Here is a 19,045-nt window from a genome sequence, read left to right on the forward strand (position 1 = left end):
CTTCTACTTTAATTTTAGAGGTAATGCACATTAGTGAACAAGAGTGATGCTCTTGTGCAACTGCAGGGAATGATTTTTGACACCTGTGACAAAAACAAACAAACAAACAAAACTATCACAAGCACAACAATCACAGTCTAAGTGGTGGAAATAATAAAAAGCAAGGCAATTTTCATCATCAGGACTTTCTGATCAAAGTAAGTAAACAAGACAATGAATAATTCACGACAAACAAAATTACAGGGGTTTGATATAGCCAGTCCTGCTTGAAAAGTTTGATGACATGCAGTAAATTCTGAAAAATGTCATAGTTTGAATTTTAAAAACCAATAAATGGAAATGCACTGTGTGTTAGTGCTTGTGGGCTGCTTTGGCTGTCCTTTGAGATAACTTCACGCTTGAAGATCTATTAAACATTATTTTAGATACCGTCTACTTTAAGTATCAGACTGTGATAAAGAGCACCTCTAATTTCCTCTGTTAACTAAGGGACTTATTGACCTGACAATGACATGAATCTGCTGATTTTCAACATCCTAGACTCGGGACTCTGTGATCGGCTGGTCAGCTTCACTTATGCTTGATGATGAGCTGGACCTTTTCATGCGTGCTTGTGAAGACAAGTTCACCAACATGTGGAAAACCTAACAATCAATCTAATTAGACACTTCAGTCACCTTCAGAAGATTGCTAGCTTAAAGAAGCTAACAAAGCCAGTAAGTAGCTAAACCTCTGTGACAAGACAGGAGGCTTGTTATAAGCAAAGGAATAAAGCAGTTATTAGGAAAATAATAGCACTGAGTGAAAAAAAGTCTGATATCCTGTTATCTGGTGAAGTAATCAACACACTGGAAAATTAAGTTTTTTTGGTCATATAACTGTGTTGCACATGCTTTTGTTTGGTAAGGTAAAATGTGTCAGGTAAAGGTGGGAGTGCAGAAAGTCATTTTAAACTAATCATCTGTACATCCTTCCAGTGGAAGAGCACTTTATTTCCAGCAGTTTCAGTAAAAACTTATTGTAGTTTTGGGGGAAACTGAAGTTTAAAAAATTATTTTAGTATGAAAATAAAAAGTTTAGTTGACAAAACCAAAAAACTAAATATGTTTGGCTTGCATAAGCTGTCAGTTATAGTTACCTCTAACTGCAGTTAGATAGGAACCCTCCCCAATAAATAAATAACATAATAATTGCAGCTGCTACCACTCTAGTATTAATCACATTACAGTATATTGTTTTAATGAAAGCACTGTGAAATAGTGATTTATAGCTTTAAATGTAATGAACTGAATGGGTTTTCACACCAACCATTGATTGCAGTGTTCGGTGTACTGACATGGGGTCAGGGTCAATCCAATACTATCCTTAATGGATTCAAGCATTTTTCTTTAGTATGACTCATATTCAAATGAAGCACACACATTGTACTGGCATTACTCTCAATAACAAAACCTCTTTCAATAAATAACATCGACTGGAATAAGAGCGAAAGCAGAGAGCTGAAGCCCTAAAAACAGCCAGAGGATTAAAAGATGGACAAAAAAAGTTTGGAAGTCAGATCAGGGGCCAATACAAGAAAAGGCTACACGACACATGAAAAACAAGAGTCCGGATCCGCTGTCCTGTATCTTTGTGCGCCTTCATTGGCAGCAGCTTTCCTCTGGGCCACAGAGCCAATCCTAGTTTATGAGATTGGAAAGGAAATCACTAATTGACCGGCGCTGATTGGATGGTTAGGCTGCTGGAAATAATGATACGCACCAAAATAACTCAACAGAAAGCTGGAACAGTGCCAGATGGTTGTGTAATGATAATGAACGCTCATTTACTTTTCCTACACAGTAAATGTAACAGGACCCAAAGGCTTATGTAATACAACTGAATCACCAAAACTGTTGAGTTATCAGTGGTTAGGGTTATTTTGTGAAAAGCAGCGGCCATCATCATCATCATCATCATCATCATCAACTTTATTTATAAAGCACTTTAAAACAACCACAGCTGACACAAAGTGCTGTACATTGGAACTGTAAAATAAAATTACATGAGATATAAATAAAAAACAAATAAAAGAAGAGTGAAATCATTAATTAAATAACTACTGCATTAAAAAAAGAAACTAAGTCTCACTGAGGTTAAAAGCCAAGGAATAAAAGTGGGTTTTAAGACGTGATTTAAAAGTGGACAGTGAAGGGGCCTCTCTAACATGCATGGGCAAATTATTCCATAATTTTGGAGCCACAATAGAGAAGGCCCTGTCCCCTCTAAACTTGGTAACTATGTGAAATGAGTTTACCTTCGGCTGTCTAAAACGCCAAGAGAGTCCAACAATCACGGTCGTTTACTTTAGAAAACACTATTTTGTGAGTTGACTGAATTTATCTGAATGCTGTAAAAGTGCCCAGGTGGCACATGGGAAATTATTTAGATGCAGGATTTATTTCCCTGAAATATTTTCAGTATATGCTCATACTGCTAATAATGTGCTCTGGTTTAATAGTACTAATGAATTAAAAACATTAATATTACCACATTTAAAATAAAATCAAATCACATTCACCCCAATTAGCAGCATGTAATCAAAAAGAAGGAAAAAAAAAAAGTGTGTACAAAGTGAAATACACTTGTTCAACAACATACTTTTTGACCTTCCATAGGAGAAATGAGAAATAAAGCTCTTAAATGTCCAATTATCAAACTCTGGATTGTGTCTCGTGCATTCAGATGTAAACCAGTATAACACTGAAGTATAACATACTGGCTCCTCTGTCTGCAGAAGGGGAAGAAAAAAGTTCATGTTCTTCAGCATTCTTGTCTATTTAATGGTTTGTGCTCATGATATCATCCAAAAATAAACTTGGTGAAGAAACCACTGAAACGTACTTCATCTGAAAACAATCTCAGCTCAAGGCAAAGAGACATTTTACTGCAAATTAAAAAACAAAAGAAAACACCAAACTGGCATTGTTTGCTGATGGTGCCCACAAAATTTAAGAATATGTGCAAACGTAAATAAAAACAGTACACAAGGCAAGCTTGAAGCTGGAAGTAAAATCCTTTTTATTCTTCAACACAGCCTGAACTCTTAGGCAAACCTTCTTGTAATTTCTTTAAGTAGTCTTTGGGAATAGTTCTCCAGGCTTCTTGAAGGACATTCATGTGCCGCACAATTCTATGGGGAGGTCAATCTATGAATGATAGCGCTACAAAGTGTGTGTGTGTTTTGTGTTTTTTAAATCCAGGTATGCTTTTACTGCACTGACAGTGCATGCTGAAAAATAAAGTTGTTGCCAGATGGTGAATTGAGGTCTGACGGAACATTTGTGGTTTCAGTTTGTTTTAGCAAATACAAACTGACGCGGTGACTCGTGCTGGAGTCGAGCAGTCAGTTACAACTCATTTTAAAACACACGTCACATATGATGAATCCAAAAATAATTTGTTAAATTTCTGCCGCTGGTATCGTCATACAGTGTGCAACACATACAGAGATGAAATAAGTGCAGAGAGCCAGTCAGTCATTAACTATGCACTCATATCTTTAACTGCAATGGCAGGTTCTGCTAGGCCACAGTTGTGTGCTTATGCATTAGAATATGACCTGGACTGCTCCTGCGTTTTCACACTACTATTACTACTGCTACTACTACTACTACTACTACAACAGCAAGTTCTCCTCCACATAAATGTCTCCTTGCAAATTCTTGGGCCCTTCAACAGCTGTTACTTTGGGTCCACACAGTCACTGCATATTACACATTACAATCTCGCCGCTGCCTTCACAAAGATAAACTTTGACTGGAGACGTGGAAAAGTGCACGTATTCATTCAAAAGACGAAAGTAATATCAACAGGCTCCGGAAAACTTTTCTGGGTGAAAGAAAAATGACTCATAATTTCCTCATCAATGTACATTTTCAACAAATTACTCCACACTCTGAAGCATGTTATCCTTACTCACCCGAAAACATTGTTTCCCCAACCACAAATATTGACCCATGATGTTCTTTTTCTGTCTTTTTTGTGAGACTGTTTGCACAGTTAGGGCTGATTGATGATAAAGACTAAGCCAGAGCACCCATTACAGAGGTTTACATTAGAAAACACTCTAGCAGCGCGTGTTAATTTGGGCCTGTGTGATGACGCTTTTAATAAGTTCCGACAAACTTTTTCGTAAATTGTTAAATTCCTGTTTAAATATATGCAGTACTCTGGGCATTCTTCCAACATCACCTCTACAGTGTCTGTGACAAATCGCAAGAGATTGGGATTGGATGGGTTAAAGAAAAAGTCAGATCTAAGCACTCAAGACAGAAATAAATCTCTGGAAAAACTCTTGATCAAGGCTTGTCAAGTGGGAGACAAACGCTAAGTTTAAAAAAAAAAATGACACTAGACTACTTATCTTCACAGCATTGCAACACAGGGGAATAACAATTAACAAATATTTCCTTTTGGGAGAGACATAAAATGCACCAGAGACTAGAAAAAAAAAAATCATGCCATGCTGTAGTCCAAATCAAAGTAGAAAGATGAAATCAGCACATCGAAAAAGATTAATCGTTTAGTCCCCATCTGGCACTCAAAAGATGCTGCGCTACACACAATGAAGCCAAAGACTCACCTGGTAGAGCTTAATAATGTGGGGGTGGTCCAGCATTTTCATGATCTGAACTTCTCTGTAGATCTTCTCCAGGTTGACGGCATCCAGCTGGGTCTTGTCGATGATCTTAATGGCCACCTGCAGAATCAAGCATCAACAACACAACTGTAAACAATCAGTTTCTTAATAACACACAACGGAGTCATTGTTAAAGCTCATCAGAGTTTGATGGACAATGACAAGGAGCTCCCCAGATTTACGCAAACACTAGTGCAGACAGGAATTTAATGTTCTCCAAGCAACAAAGGCGGACAGTCTGCTCCTCTTCGGGGTTTCTTTGTGCCTTTTTTTTGTGGAAATAAGAAAACTGTTCGTGAGATAAATACAGCTTGTACCGAAACCTCCGTAAACAGCCTTCAAATAATGAAATATTACATCGGAGATCCCACTGATGCAACCATCTGCTTTACTGGATATACACACGGCCACAATGACACGAACAAGTGTAAATCACACACGCAAAACTTCCAACACGCTTGGCTTTGATTAACATTGGCCGGGAAGTAGCAGAGCAACATTAACATCTCATCTTTAGATTGTCTCATAAACAGCATTTCATCAGAAGTGCTCCAAGCATCTGTGAGCGAAGCTGAACGAGTAAACAAAAGGGGACCCCGGCAATCACACCACCGTTAGACTGAGCTAGAAAACTCACCTGAGGGCAGGATTTTAAAGCACTGAGCTGAAACAACAAGTTTTTAGATTTAAATGTTTTATTCAGAATTCTGAGTCAGAATTTATATTTTCAAAGAATTTATTAGACTTTGATTTATTTTATTTTTTTTAATTTACCCACCCACACACAGAATTATGAGGGCAAAAAAGAAATTCTTAATTCTGAGTGGGGGAAAAAGTCTGAATTTTGACTTTCTGGGAAATTCAAATAAAAATCAAAACAAGAAATACAGGAATATAACTTTTGCTTTTGAATTTATTTATTTATTTATTTTTTTAAAGATTTTTAGTAGCCCTAATCAGCTACCAAAATAGTGGCTATTTATTCAAGTTCCTTTTAAGCAATTATCTCTAAAAAGCATCTAGTTACTGCTTCAGAAACGTGAATATTTAACATTTTTCCAATTCTTCCATGATATAAAACTGAATAAATTTGACTTCTGGAGCTGCTTAGACAAAACAAGAATGTGGCAGCACAGACTATAGGGTACTATCTTAGAAAAGCAAGTCGGGTTACAGAGCCATGTGGTTTGAGGATTTATCTGATTCCAAAATAATACTGTCTGACACTGGATTTTCATCCGGGCACTTATCACAGGCATTTTGTCTGCAGCGTGACGATCACATAAACAGCAGATTCTTTTCACATTACTAAATTTTTCATCAGGAAAGTTGCAGTGATCGACTATCACGGCGCACTGCATATTTTGTTTTTGGGTTCAAGCCCACTGTGTCAGTGAAGTGGTATTATTCAAGTAAGTCAAAGAAATGTAATGCATTCTTGCTTTTAATTTTAACGACAGATCTATAACTTACTGACCTGCCTTTAACATATTAACAGTTTGGACTTACAGATGAGCAGCAATGGGTATTTTGATAGGTTTAACACTCTCCATTATCATCTCCCTAGCTACGTACAGGCAGGCGTTCAATTCAGGATTAAATCTAAATCTTTTAATGGCACTCCAGCTACCTGTGCAGACCCTTCGGGCATGAGATTCAAAATCTTTGGTCTGCTACAGAGGGACAACAGAGCACCTAACATGAAAAGATCTGTGCTACCTGATTACATTGTCAACAAAACTAAACCCACACACAGCACACAAGACTTCTCGTGAACTGTGCTGGCACAAGGTCACTGGAGGACAATGAGTTAGAGGTGAATTTAGCTCATACAATGAAAGCAGAAAGACATGATGACGCTATAATCAGATATGGATAGATGTACAACTTGACACACAAGACCAGAAGGGAATGGCTCAACAGTATGTAAAGCCACAAGCTGCAATATGTACTTACTGGGATGAATGGGTCAGTATCACATGCAGGGGCCACGCACAGAAAGAGTATGTTATTTACACAGAGATAAACCTGTCCGGGAATATGCCCACACATTCACATCGTAACACAACATCTGCCGTTTCATGTGTCAGTACACTGGTTTTCTTTACACTATGCTAATATCGCTTGTGCCCGGGCAAATTCTCAAGGCAGATGGCATCACATAAGTTAATAGCCTGCCACTCGGGCCGACCTTGGCTGCTGTAAAATAAAAATAAATTTTTTTAAAACCAACAGTGCCAGGCCCACTGTCAGAGCTAGGCAGCTGCATTTGTCCTTCATACTGACCATCACTGAGTGACCTCTACCAAACCCGGCCTAAAAAACAACCCATGTTTTCATTCATCTTTAATACCACTCCAGCTGAGGGAGAGGTGTAGTCGCTTACTGAAATCACCTGGTGTAACGTTTGCCTGAACTTAAAACCTGCATTCACAGAGCTGTTAATGTTACACGGTGCAGATTACCTGGCTAGACTAATGCTGTGCCACTTTGCGTGCTTTAATAACCAGAGTAACAAGATAAGAGTCTACAGAGCCATTTTGTTGCCTTGTTATTCATTAAACCTACCAAGGGTCTCGCCTGGATGATGTAAATCTGTTTTTTTTTTCTGTATGGTGTAATCAGTTGGAGGCTCCAGAGATCAAAGTGTGCAGCAACTCTCCAGTCTTATCACTGTCTCACACAATACAGCTTTTATTTTTTTTTCTTTGCCCCTTATCTTTTTCTCACTGAACACTCTTTACAGCAAATTCCTTGTGTCTCTGTCATTACAGCAGAAAGTCGTGGCACTCCGTGGTACTGGTTGAGAAAGGGCCCTTCTGACAAAGCTGACATAAAACCAGAAGTACACTCACACAAACCCCGAGCCCTGTTCCCTCTGCTCTCATTCTGCATTACCTAAGAGTGTGCAATGTTTGTAATATCACTCCAAGCTTAGTTAAGACCCTCGACCCCCCCACCCCCCTAAAAAGCAGTGTCTGCATGCAAAATACTTTGCTTTCCAATTACAGCATATTTGGCATGACATACCCTGCTCATCACAAAGCTCTGAGCAGTGCTGGGATAAGAAACAACTAAAAAAAAAAATCACATCATTACTTGAATTACATAAGGGGACCACCGACCCATGCTGCATGCCCCAGATACGGCACCAACCACTCTTGAGTAGGTACTGTGGCTACCGTCTGGGTCATTAACCCAACGGATACATGTGCAGAAAATCAAATAAATAAGAATAATAATCAAACGTGCATGTTTGCAGTTTGTGTTTCCCAGCAGCGCTAGTGGTCAGACCTTTTTTTTTTATTTATTTTTTTTACTGGCAGTGATGTCAGCTGAGAGGGGTGAACGTGCAGTCATTCACTGCTCATGTACCTGCAAGCTTTCAGGCACACCAGCTGTTGCTCGAACCGGAGCAGTCCAAGTGGCCGGTAGTTATGTGATCCAAAGATGCTATTTAGTGCACGGTGCTGGAGAGCATTTCGCTATCTAGGGGTGTCAACTTGTGCATAAAAGTTATATAACTCCGCTAAAACAGTAGCACAAGTTAGCTTTCGGGCTAACTAGTTTGCTCACACACTCACCTCCGTCTTGGTTATGCGGTGTCGGGCCAACTTCACCACAGCGAAATTGCCCTTTCCTAAAGTGCGCTCGATGTCGTAGAAGCCCACTCGGACCGGACCCCGGATCAGCGGTTTTTGGACACTGTCAGCCATGACCATGCTGTTCTAAAACGGGACTGTTGAGTGGAAGAGTAGGAGGCAGCCAGACGTGCAGGGACACACGAGGGGCAGACTGGGGCTTACTTGAGCAGCTCGAGATAAAGACGAAAGGAAAACAAACCGCCCGCCACCGCCGCTGCTGCCGCCGCCGCCGCTCGAAGCGTGTCCATTAAAATACACAAAGTTGATTTCTGTGTCGCCCTCGGCCGCCTGAACGCCACTGTGGCGACCCTGTCCGCTAGTGTGGCGATACGAAGCTGGCCATTTGCTGAGCCTGCGGGCTGTCACACCACGTTCGTCAGTACAATAGAGCTATAATATTTCAGCTTGAGGCACCTCTATCAGCGACAGAGCACACGAGTTGACTTGCAAAGAGGCATCATGTTCTCCGGTTGACGTGTATTGACGTCAAAGCCATAGGGGTATTTGTACAGGGGGCGGGGCCACCGAGCCGCTCCACACTTCAGTGCCAATTGGTTGCCAGGACAACCAGACCCACCTCTTACGTCAACCGGTAAAATTGCTATTCTGAAATCTGTTTGCTCGCCTGCCCTTCTTGATTGCACGCATAGGTAACTTTGAAGTTTTTGCCCTGCAGGTGTTTAATAAGCTTTTGTCAGCTGCGAGTGAAAAATGCAGGGGGAGACAGGGGCTAAAAGCGGTCTGAACCGGCCTGAAAGCCTCCAGAGTAAAAAAAGTGAAAAAAAATAAAAAATTTAAGAAGCAATAAAACCATCTATCTATCTATCTATCTATCTATCTATCTATCTATCTATCTATCTATCTATCTATCTATCTATCTATCTATAGCTGATTAATCCAGCTATGCAACGTGCATTATTTCTAATCTATAACATTACATAATGGAATATGCAGAGCTCCATATAAAATCAGACATTTTATCAGCCACAAAGAAACTTTTGTCAGCTACATGACAGCACCATCTGTTGGCAAAAGTAGAAAACTGAAGCGAGGCTCCATATTTTCCTTTTCCTCAGTGCTTGACTGATTACGCTCCATGCTTTCAAGCAGCTTTAAAGCAGATCCCACCAGTATATCTATATTATTATTAAACAAAGAATGCAGCCAAAATATCTTAACTACACATCAGAAAAAGAAGCAATCTTCATGTCGGAATTACAGCACAGCTCTGCAACTGGCACTGCTTTTCTTCATGTTGTGTAGTGACAGTCAAACGGAGAACAGTGGATTGCTAAGCAGGCAGGCAGAGCAGCGCTCCGAAGGCCTCCGCTGTCAAGCATTGACTTCCTGAATGTAAGAGTTCCAGATGTGCTTTTGGCATTTCCTGTCTAACATTCTCCAAGAACACACTCAGCCTCTCCTTACTGGGCTTGCTACATCTTTCCAAGACACCGATCCAACACCCACTCAGTGCACATTTAGAAAAAAACACAGACATTTGTATATGTAACGTAAAGAGTGATCTTTAAAAATGAACATGGAAATGCACATGCACTGATTAACGTGTGATATATTTTAAACTGGCCTCAAGTTTCTGTCAGATCAGTGGGAAAGTTGAACCTCGTGCACAATCAGGTGGAGTCAGGAAACCGCACAACTTTGAGGTTTATTTTGGCCACAGCAGTTCAGCCATCGGTGTTTCCTCATGTTCTCTGCTGGGCTCTGACATCAGAGACCAAACAGGAAGCCTTACACAGGGATGACACCAAAGTTCAAGTTTAGAGAAAAGGTCAAAAAAGTCCCTGGGTTGGAGTCTCCATCACAGCAGCAAGCCAACAAGCAAACCGTCTCTGTCTTCTGACTCATCATATCCTTTGACATTATTGTAAAAAGAGAAGCTGAGTAGTTTAATGTGCGATTGTTTACAAAATGAGTAACTCTGTGGGTGTGCAATATTGCAGGATTAGGCTAATTGCATAATCTGTTATGTCAGATTCAGCAGTGCTGCTGCACCACCAAGATGACCTGAACTATTAATGCTTCTTTGGTTTCATTAATGCCTCCTAAAACTTCTAAAAACTTTAGTGCTGCTGTAATGTTGCATAATTTATTAGAGCCGAAGGTTTAAACTGAACAAAGGAAATAAGTGGGCACAAATATGTGTTTTTCTTTGAGTTGAAAAAAAAAAAAACACCTCAAAGCCCATTCTGTTAGCTTAGCTTAGAGACCTGTGCACACATGACCTGCATCTTTAGCTGCTTGATGAATTGGTCTTACCATTTATTCAGTTAACTTAAAATATAACACAATTTTTAAGGACAGCATTATCAGCAGTCTATCAGATGGCCTGCCCCTTTAGCCTAAATTACTTTAATACAGGATCAAAATTTGCCTTGGAAATTTGTGCATTCTCCCCAGGCGATAAATAGACTAATGCTTTTGATATTCCACTTTAACTTTTCTGTAATATCTTCACCCACTTTTCATTAACCTTATGAAATATTAGAACCTTTATGGCATGATTTGGTTTTATATTTTTGCAGTTTCCAGCCTTTGCATTTCAGTGCATAGCCTGTCATGTAGTAAGTGCCACTATAAGATTAGTGGATTACAGTAAGGGTCTCAACAGCTGTTGGATGGATTATTATGAAATTGTATACACACATTTGTGCCCTCATCAGAATCACTTTGGCAATCCTTCAACTTCTCATCCTTTTCTTTTTCAATCAGATTTGATCGGCTTCAGCTTTATATAGTGTGTGGAACTAGTCTGCAATTTTGGGCATCCATACTACGATGGTGAATATGGAAAACAATGTGTCTACATCTATCAGCATGCTATCACAGTGATTCACGGAGTTAACAGTGCCATTGGTCTGACTGTAACACATTTTTATTAAAACATCAGAAATATAAAGTCATGTGTACGTGAATACCAAGTCATGGACAAAACATTAAGAACCCCTGTTTTATGGAATACACTGATTTGCAGACAGTACATTCTACATGCAGGACTAGAAAATTGAGTGAAACCTGTACAGATATGGCCAAGCTGTTTAGAAATCCTGCACCGCACAGTGTAACTGTAGTCTGTCTGTGGTTGACGGACATTTGCAGACACCGGTGTTATCCATAGATCTCATTTTCCACCCATCCAGTCTGACTGCGGCAGCGCCGACTTTGAGCTCTGCAGGGCTCGTAAATGTCATTGGTGACAAAGCCGCTCTCATTGTCCACACACGACACATTCTCATAATCGTTGCACAGGGAGTCATGGGACGGAGAACCGGAGTACTTTGTCATGATTTCTGCTGCTATCCTGCTGTCCAGAGCAGTGTGAGGCAGTTTGGTAATGTCACTGTAGGCATAAGGTCCTTGCACAGGGCAAGATGAAGCTGTTGCCAGCACCCACTGTTTTGATCTGCTGGGATAGCTTTCTGTTTCTGTCTTCCTCCTAAATATGAAAGAGGGCCAAAGTTAAAATCAACAGGACATACTCATATAATCAAATGCATTAAAAAAAATTGTTATAGCTGTCTGTTTTACCTCTTAGCATGCTGTTTGTAGCAAAAGAAACCAACAGCTGCAAACAACAGCAACAGTAGCGCAGGGATAGTCGCATAAAGGATGTAGGAAATGTCGAGGGTGTTGCCAGAGAAAGATACTGTGAACAAAAGAACTTTGCTTGTGACACAGTGGTTTTTCATAGCTTCCCAAAACATACCTCAGAGTATCAAGAATATTTTCTTTCCTTTCTTACCAGAGGATTCAGGTAGTGCTATTTTTATCCTTTCATTACTTTCTGTGGTTGACAGTATGCTTGGAATCAAAGATGGAACTAGAGAAACCAGAAAACAAAATCAACAGGTGCGTGTGAAAGATATTTTAAATGATTCGATTACTCCATGAGATAGATATAGATATATATATATATACATATATCACATAATGTATGATTTCACTAAACTCACCCATAGATAGACTATTACAGCTGACGCATATGATGCATAAGTTCTACTGCAGAGGACAGTTGCATTTTAATTTCTAGAAAATTTAGCAGTTAAAAAAATAGAGTTCTCCAAAGAATCTTCGTGTTTTATCTTTATATGGTTGGTGGCTGGATCCTTGGCTGCTCCAGTCTGCATACCAAATATGCTTAGACAAGATGCTGAACCTCAGGTTGCTCTCCAATGCATTTATCGGAGTAATGTGTGTGAAATTTAGCTAGAAAGGATTTATGAGTAGAAAAAAAGTGCTTTTATGAATATGTTTGCATGGGTGAATGACGCATGTAGTATGTAGCCCATTTACCATGTTTCTCGCAGAAAAGGTGTTTAAAAGAGGTCACAAGCATGTATAAATTTTCTTTAGCCTTTTATGTGTTTATGAAGACTGTAGTAATACCCAAAAGAATGAGGCTGCAGATATAAGCAATGAGAAGGGTGGCTGAGCTCTCCCTTAAAGTAATGGTGAAGAGCTTGGTTATTCAAAATGGATTTGGAGTAGAGCTGCTGCTCCTCCACATTGAAAGGAGCCAGTCGAAGTGGTTCAGGCATCTGATTAGGATGCTTCCTGCAGGTGTTGGGTGTCTCAAAGGACAATAAACAAAATGTAATCGAACATACAGAATATTATGTATAATATAAAAATTTTCATGCGATCACATTACATGGAATACATGGTTGTTTTCAGAATGCACAGTACACAGCAGACGTTGTATCACGTTCTAATATTAGCATTTCTAAGCTGACAAGTACCTGCATGTGCTGTGTTTCTGTCCTCAGTAAATACTGGTACTTTTTCTGCAGAACAGGGAAATAAATTAGTGTTATTCAGAGGAAGAAAGCAATACATGGGTGAGACTACTAAAGGTTGCTTTATGGAAAGAAATGAGTCATTTTTTCCCCTCTTTTCATGTAATCAGCTATATTTTAATGTCGGTTGTAAGAAAACATACCATTAAAACTCTTTCTGTTTAGTTTTAGCTGCTGGCAGCAGTGGATACATTGTAGCAGCGATCCCTAGACAATAAAATTCTAGTTTTGTAGATTTAGGAACTAAAAAAACAACCAAGAGTACCAAATTTTAACATTTTCCAGCACTCTTAAGCCAGCTAGATCACTGGTATGTGTGAGGCATACCAGCTCACCTTCTGCGTATTTGCAGACAAAGTTGTTCTTGGAGCTGCAGTTTTCATCATTCCACTGGAACAGGAAACGACCCTCAGGTGTTTCAGAGGGCTGGTGATACAAAACTACGCACATTTCCTTACCGCACGATGGCTCGTCCCAGTGCCAGTTCCTGCAACAAATAAGATGCACAAGTTTAGACTATATATTAATTTTCTTTCATTCTTTTGCTTGACTGCTGACAGAGACAGATGACTATTCTTACTCACCCCTATGGGCAATTTACAATCACCAATTACAAACCTCATTAAACTGCACGTGTTTGGTCTGCGAGAGAAACCTATGGTACCTCAAGAGAATGGACTCAGATATAACGAGAGCGTGCAAGCTTCACTGGTGGATGCTGGATTCAAACACAGGACCCACTTACTGTGTGGCAGCAATGCTAACCACCACACCACCGTGCTGTCCTGAGCTCAAACAGTGTGTCATTTATTTCTATCTTAATCCCAAATTCTTGCAAAGGACATTAGACATTCCTTCACTCCCACACAAACATCACCTAATCCAATATTTTTTCTGAGTCATCATTGAATACAGCCTTTTTCCACTTCCATCTGCAGCACACTGTCTCGGGGGCCACTCTTACTGTTTTCACAGATGCAGCTTAAACATTTACACAGATGAAAAATATATTTTAAAACAAAGAGGAAAAACCTGAACTTAGCCTTGCTTCCATCCAGCCAGTAATACTGCGAGGGGCAACCTGGGCTTGACGTCCCGACGCTGTAACGTTGCGGGTTGCGACGGAGCCCGATCCAGAAGTCGCCATCTCTATTGGTCAGCTTTTGTATGTACCTCTCTATCAGTTGCTGCTCACTTTCCGTCTCGATGCTTAGCAGCTCGCCTCCGTCCAACCTGCAGGCCTGTCTGGCATCCTCAAAGGTCAGCCTTCGCCTGCTGTCGTGGATGTAGGACGCCTTGTAACACGGACGCTGTGTCCCGCTCCGGCATATTCTTTGCCCTGGACGCCAACCGGGAGCATTGAGGATAAAACAAGATGATAAATGCAGGGTTTTTGTTTTCTGAACCCTTCCTGTGGTATCTGTGTGGCAGGAAGATTTTAAGCTGCTTACAGTGTCACAGACAAAAAATAGGAACCAGAATGTTTGGGTTGCATTGCCAAATTCTTTCCACTGCAATGGTACAGATGGTACTGATATTTATACCTTTACTTTCAAGGGCTTAAAAAAGGGTTTTTTTTCTACATCAGTCTCACTCCAGTAAAAATAATTTTACTCTCATTTTTTCACATTTCAAAATTTGCTGTCTCAACCCTCTGTATGTCCAGACTCAGTTTTAATCACTGTTTTTCTGACTTCCACATCCATCAAACTAAGTGTGTCAGGCTGGTACATGATATTTTGTCATGGGAGAGAGCAGGGCAACCATATCAAAGCAGTCATCAGAATAATGTTTTTCTAGGTTTTCTAGATTTTTAATTAGTTTATGCGCACTTTATCCTATTGCATCTGATGAAAAGAATGAAGAAATATGAGACCATGACAGGCTAAAAAACCTCCCTTGTTTCCATTTTCTTATACTAAAATGCACAATTGAATTTGTTGTGTTCTGATTGCCTATACATTCCCAAGAACAATCGAAAACACGTGGCTGTGTTTCGCTGCAGTGCGAGGTTGTTGAAGTTTGCTAAAATTAAACTAATGGATAAACAATTTTAGTAAAACTGAAGTAAAACTAAGAACCAAACTTTAAAAAAGGGTAAAATCTGAATTAAATGACATTGTGTGCTGATAAATCTAACTAAAATAAAAACATACAGAACTTGTCTTCAGCAGAATCTGCAAGTTAAATCAAGATCAGCAAAGTCATTGCTATTTTATAACTATCATTAATTAATAGTAGTTATGCAATGAATGAATTAGTCAGATTTAATCAAGTTTCTTCATGGTGCAAACATCCTTTGAGACTGGGTCATGTGAAACTTCTGACTTTCTCAAAAGTCACATCAAGATTTTGAGTGATACATCATATGCACTAATCAGAACCTTCATTAGGCACTACAGTCATTAAAGGATGGACATGGTCACCAACAGTTAGGTAGACTGTGGCATTTAAACAACACTGAGTTGGTACAAAGGGACCCAGAGTGAGTCAAGAAAATGTCCCCCACACCTTTACACCAGCACCACAAGCCTGACCCACTGATACAAGGCAGAATGGATCCTTTCCTGCTGTTTACACCAAATCCTGACCCTGCAAACCAAATGTCACAGCACAAATCAAGACTCATCAGACCAGGCGATGTTTTTATAATCTTGCAAACCCCATGCAAACTTCAGCTTCCATTGCTTTTCTTAGGCAGCAGTGGCACCTGGTGTGGTCTTTTGCTGCTGCCCATCATCTTCAAGGCTTTGATATACTGTGTGTTCAGCTATGCTCTTCTGCATATCTTGCTTGTAAGGAGTTGGTATTTGAGTTACTGTTGTTTTCCTATCAAATCAAAGCAGTCTGGCTAGTCTCCTTTGATCACTGGCATTATTTAACCAGGAAATCCCTTGAGATTAATATCTCTTTCAAGGGAAACATGACCAAGATCTCAACGTCTGCCCAGACGAGAAGTAAGCCAAACAACGCCAGAGTGACTGAGAGAAGTGCAAAAAGTGTTGCAACTGTCCCAGTCTCTTCAGCTTTTCACAATCAATTGATCCTAGTTAGCTACTTGCTGCACGTCGCTTACGCTAGCCTGGGAGAGACAAGGGATCAAACCATGGGCTAGAAATACCTTCAGACTGGCTCGCAGCGGAGACTGTGAGGGGAAAAACTACAATACTGCATACGGATTTACATTATGTTGGCGTAGTTATGGCTATTGTTGTGATTAGGCCTATAGTTAGCAGCATTATTGTATCCTTTTAGTCCTACTGATGCGCTATAGTACAGTTAAAGGTGTTAAATTATAATTCTTCCTCATATTAAATGAGTTCGCCCACCTAATCGCATGCTGCTGTGCTGTGAGTTTGACTGCTGTCTGTTTATGATTATAGCACACACACACACACACACACACACACACACACACACACACACACACACACACACACACACACACACACCGAGGACAAGTTTTCCAGCGGTTCTGGTTTAAGCCCGTTAACTTAAACATTAACAACAACAACAACAACAACAACACAAATACAACTCATGGTCTTGTCATTCAGATATTATCGAAGCTTTCTCAGCGAAAAACAAAACAAAAACAACAAAACTCGTACAACTCGGAAATAAAACTACTATACGTTTTTTTTAAGGGAGTTTTCCCCACTTCGAAGGAAATTCTTACCATTAAGTTTAGAAGTGGAGCCAGGCTGGAACAAAACGGCGATAACAGTGCCAAACAGCTTCATAAAATCCATCTCTACATGTTCACCTAGTGTGCTGGAATCGTAAATAAGGTGTAAACTAGGGAGTTGGGATATGAGCTTGAGCTTCAGACCTCCGTGGTAAACACAGTGATGACACAGAGGGAGCAGCAGAATAGTCTATTCAGCCTAAAAGTGGGTCGTCTTGCTGAAGGCGTGCATATGCCGTCTGCTGAGGCGGAAAAAAGAAAAAAAAAAACCAGGAGGGAGAGACAGAGGCCGATTTTTGAAAAAAAAAAGAAAAGAAAAAGAAAAAAGTACATATGTCGCAAGAAAAAATAGAGTTTGTGTTCTTTTTAGCTGTAATCACTGAGGTATAAGTCCGCGCAGTTCTTAATCAACAATGCAGAGTCCCATTTCATATATACTGATGCCATGATAGGATGAATAGAGTTCTTTGTGCATATCATGCGCGTTGTATTAAAACTGTTAATGAGCATCTTTCATTCTTTCTGGCTGAGTGCCATGTCCAGGGAAAAACAGCTCAGAGGAGGAAAAAACAGGTTTACTTCAAAATGTTGTGTTGCTCGTTAAAAGTAGAATTCAATTTTTCATTGTGTCTTTCTGAAAAACAAGTTGATCTGATATTATGCTGCTTTTTGTATTTTATTTATTTAAAAACATACTGATCACAACTAAAAGAAATGCGTCAGTAAGTAATACGTTTAGAGGAAAATGATTTAGACCACACTGTGAAAACAACATTTAAAGAGAGATAAACAGTAAGGACACGAAGTAAGATTATTACAGAGTAAAAGATAAAGTGGAATTGGGTGGAAGAGAGCGAGGGATTGCCCATAAAACAGGAAAACAGGCAGTGGAGGAAGAGGAAAGTATTTTTTTTTTAGACCCGCACTTCCTGTTCATTGCTTTGGTCTGGTTTCCTTAATTTTCAGAGTAGAAATGACTGAGGTTAGACTGTCTGGATCAGTCATGAGTTATAAAATGGAAATAAATCAAATTTCAACGTCAGCTCCACCAGATATTTTTCTTTCTGGCCAAATTATTTCATCACTATTCTAAATGAATGTGAAGTCAGTAGTCATTTCCAGGGTGGGGGTCTTTCTCTGATCAAGAGGAACTGAGTGGACTGAATTATATGCACTGGCCTTTGCAGCCATAAAACCAACTGAAGACTGCATACATAGTCACCCATCTGTTTGCTATCTTCACTTGTCAGTGTGCAATCAGATCACAAGACAAGTGCCCAATCTGCACCTGCATCAGGTGAGTCCTTGCATCAAGAAGCATATCTGGACATGCTTTTTGATGTTTTCTTAAGAATATTTTGATAATGCCCCCCATTTTGTCTTATTTTAATTTCACAAGTATTTGTTAACGTTAACATATGACGCACAATGTACCTGCTTCCCAACACAAAATCCTCTAAATTGCACCTCTAAAGTCCCACGTTTGGTAAATATTTCAGGTAAATCCCATCATAACTTTTTAGATAATTGTACATAAAAAAACTGCACATTTCAACCTAAGTCGTAGTAACATAATGGCATATTTCCACTACAGTTCTCTTATTGGAAACATATACAAACACACATAAAGAAAACAGTTTATCTGTATGGATGGATGGATAGGAAAAATATAGGAAAAATAGAAAGCCCCTCTTCTTAGGACTTCCAGACTAATTTCCAGAGTGTATCCATCAAAGGCTTGTACTTGCTTGCACTGTAATGCTGATGAGTTAAGATTATTTTGGTGGAGATATACAGAAAGAATCAAACACATTTTTAAGACATAAAGACACTCACATAGACTCACAACACAGATGTTGGCTTCAGCCTGTGGTCTTGCATGTCCTCTAATAACAGCTATCAACACATGACCTTGGAAGTGGAGTAAAAATACCATTCTGTGGAGAGCTGAGAGAGGACAGATAATCATAGGTTAGTAAGGCATGTGGTCTGCTACCTGGGATCAAGCAGTCTCACTGGCTGTCTCTTTGTTGGTGACACAGCTGTGTCGGTCATGTGGGTATCTCTAGAGAGACTGAGCCTCTGGACTGATTTCCTCTCCTTCATTTTGGTCTTTTGCTGCCTGTGCAGTAAATTTGATTATTGGCTGGTGAAGGCAAACGTTTGTCATGTGATGAAGAGCTGTGACTGTGTGTTATAAACCCTGCCACTGTTGAGC

At 39.8% G+C, this 19,045-nt stretch overlaps 2 protein-coding genes across 4 annotated transcripts in view; both read right to left on the reverse strand.

The window, feature by feature from the left end:
• sik2b (salt-inducible kinase 2b) overlaps positions 1-8,795 on the reverse strand; it is a 46,998-nt gene extending 38,203 nt beyond the window's left edge. For 2 of the 3 annotated variants that reach the window (XM_026193437.2, XM_026193436.2), the window contains exons 1-2: positions 8,266-8,795; positions 4,625-4,741 (exon numbers count right to left, since the gene is read on the reverse strand). In XM_026193437.2, coding sequence (XP_026049222.1) covers positions 4,625-4,741; positions 8,266-8,403 — 255 coding nt within the window. In that variant the 5' untranslated portion in view covers positions 8,404-8,795. The remainder of the gene's footprint in view (positions 1-4,624; positions 4,742-8,265) is intronic. The other variant, XM_080288709.1, reaches the window with a different exon arrangement.
• Positions 8,796-11,200: 2,405 nt separating this feature from the next.
• laynb (layilin b) lies at positions 11,201-17,221 on the reverse strand. The gene is made up of 7 exons (XM_026193400.2): positions 16,819-17,221; positions 14,172-14,478; positions 13,475-13,626; positions 13,083-13,127; positions 12,086-12,163; positions 11,872-11,989; positions 11,201-11,779 (listed from the first exon to the last, which is right to left on the reverse strand). Exons 1-7 carry the CDS (start codon positions 16,889-16,891, stop codon positions 11,452-11,454), a joined length of 1,101 nt encoding a protein of 366 aa, XP_026049185.2. The 5' UTR covers positions 16,892-17,221; the 3' UTR covers positions 11,201-11,451.
• Between the last annotated feature and the right edge of the window lie 1,824 nt (positions 17,222-19,045).

Source organism: Astatotilapia calliptera, chromosome 14, assembly GCF_964374335.1.
Source record: "Astatotilapia calliptera chromosome 14, fAstCal68.1, whole genome shotgun sequence".
Taxonomy (NCBI): Eukaryota; Metazoa; Chordata; class Actinopteri; order Cichliformes; family Cichlidae; genus Astatotilapia; species Astatotilapia calliptera.

Coding starts and splice junctions, on each gene's coding strand:
- laynb (XM_026193400.2), bottom strand. CDS start 16,891: ATGGATTTTATGAAGCTGTTTGGCACTGTTATCGCCGTTTTGTTCCAG. Junction 13,627..14,171: donor GGAAGCAAGGCTAAGTTCAG/GTTTTTCCTCTT, acceptor TATTTGTTGCAG/GAACTGGCACTGGGACGAGC. Junction 12,164..13,082: donor CAGAAACACAGCACATGCAG/GTACTTGTCAGC, acceptor TGGTTTCTCTAG/TTCCATCTTTGATTCCAAGC.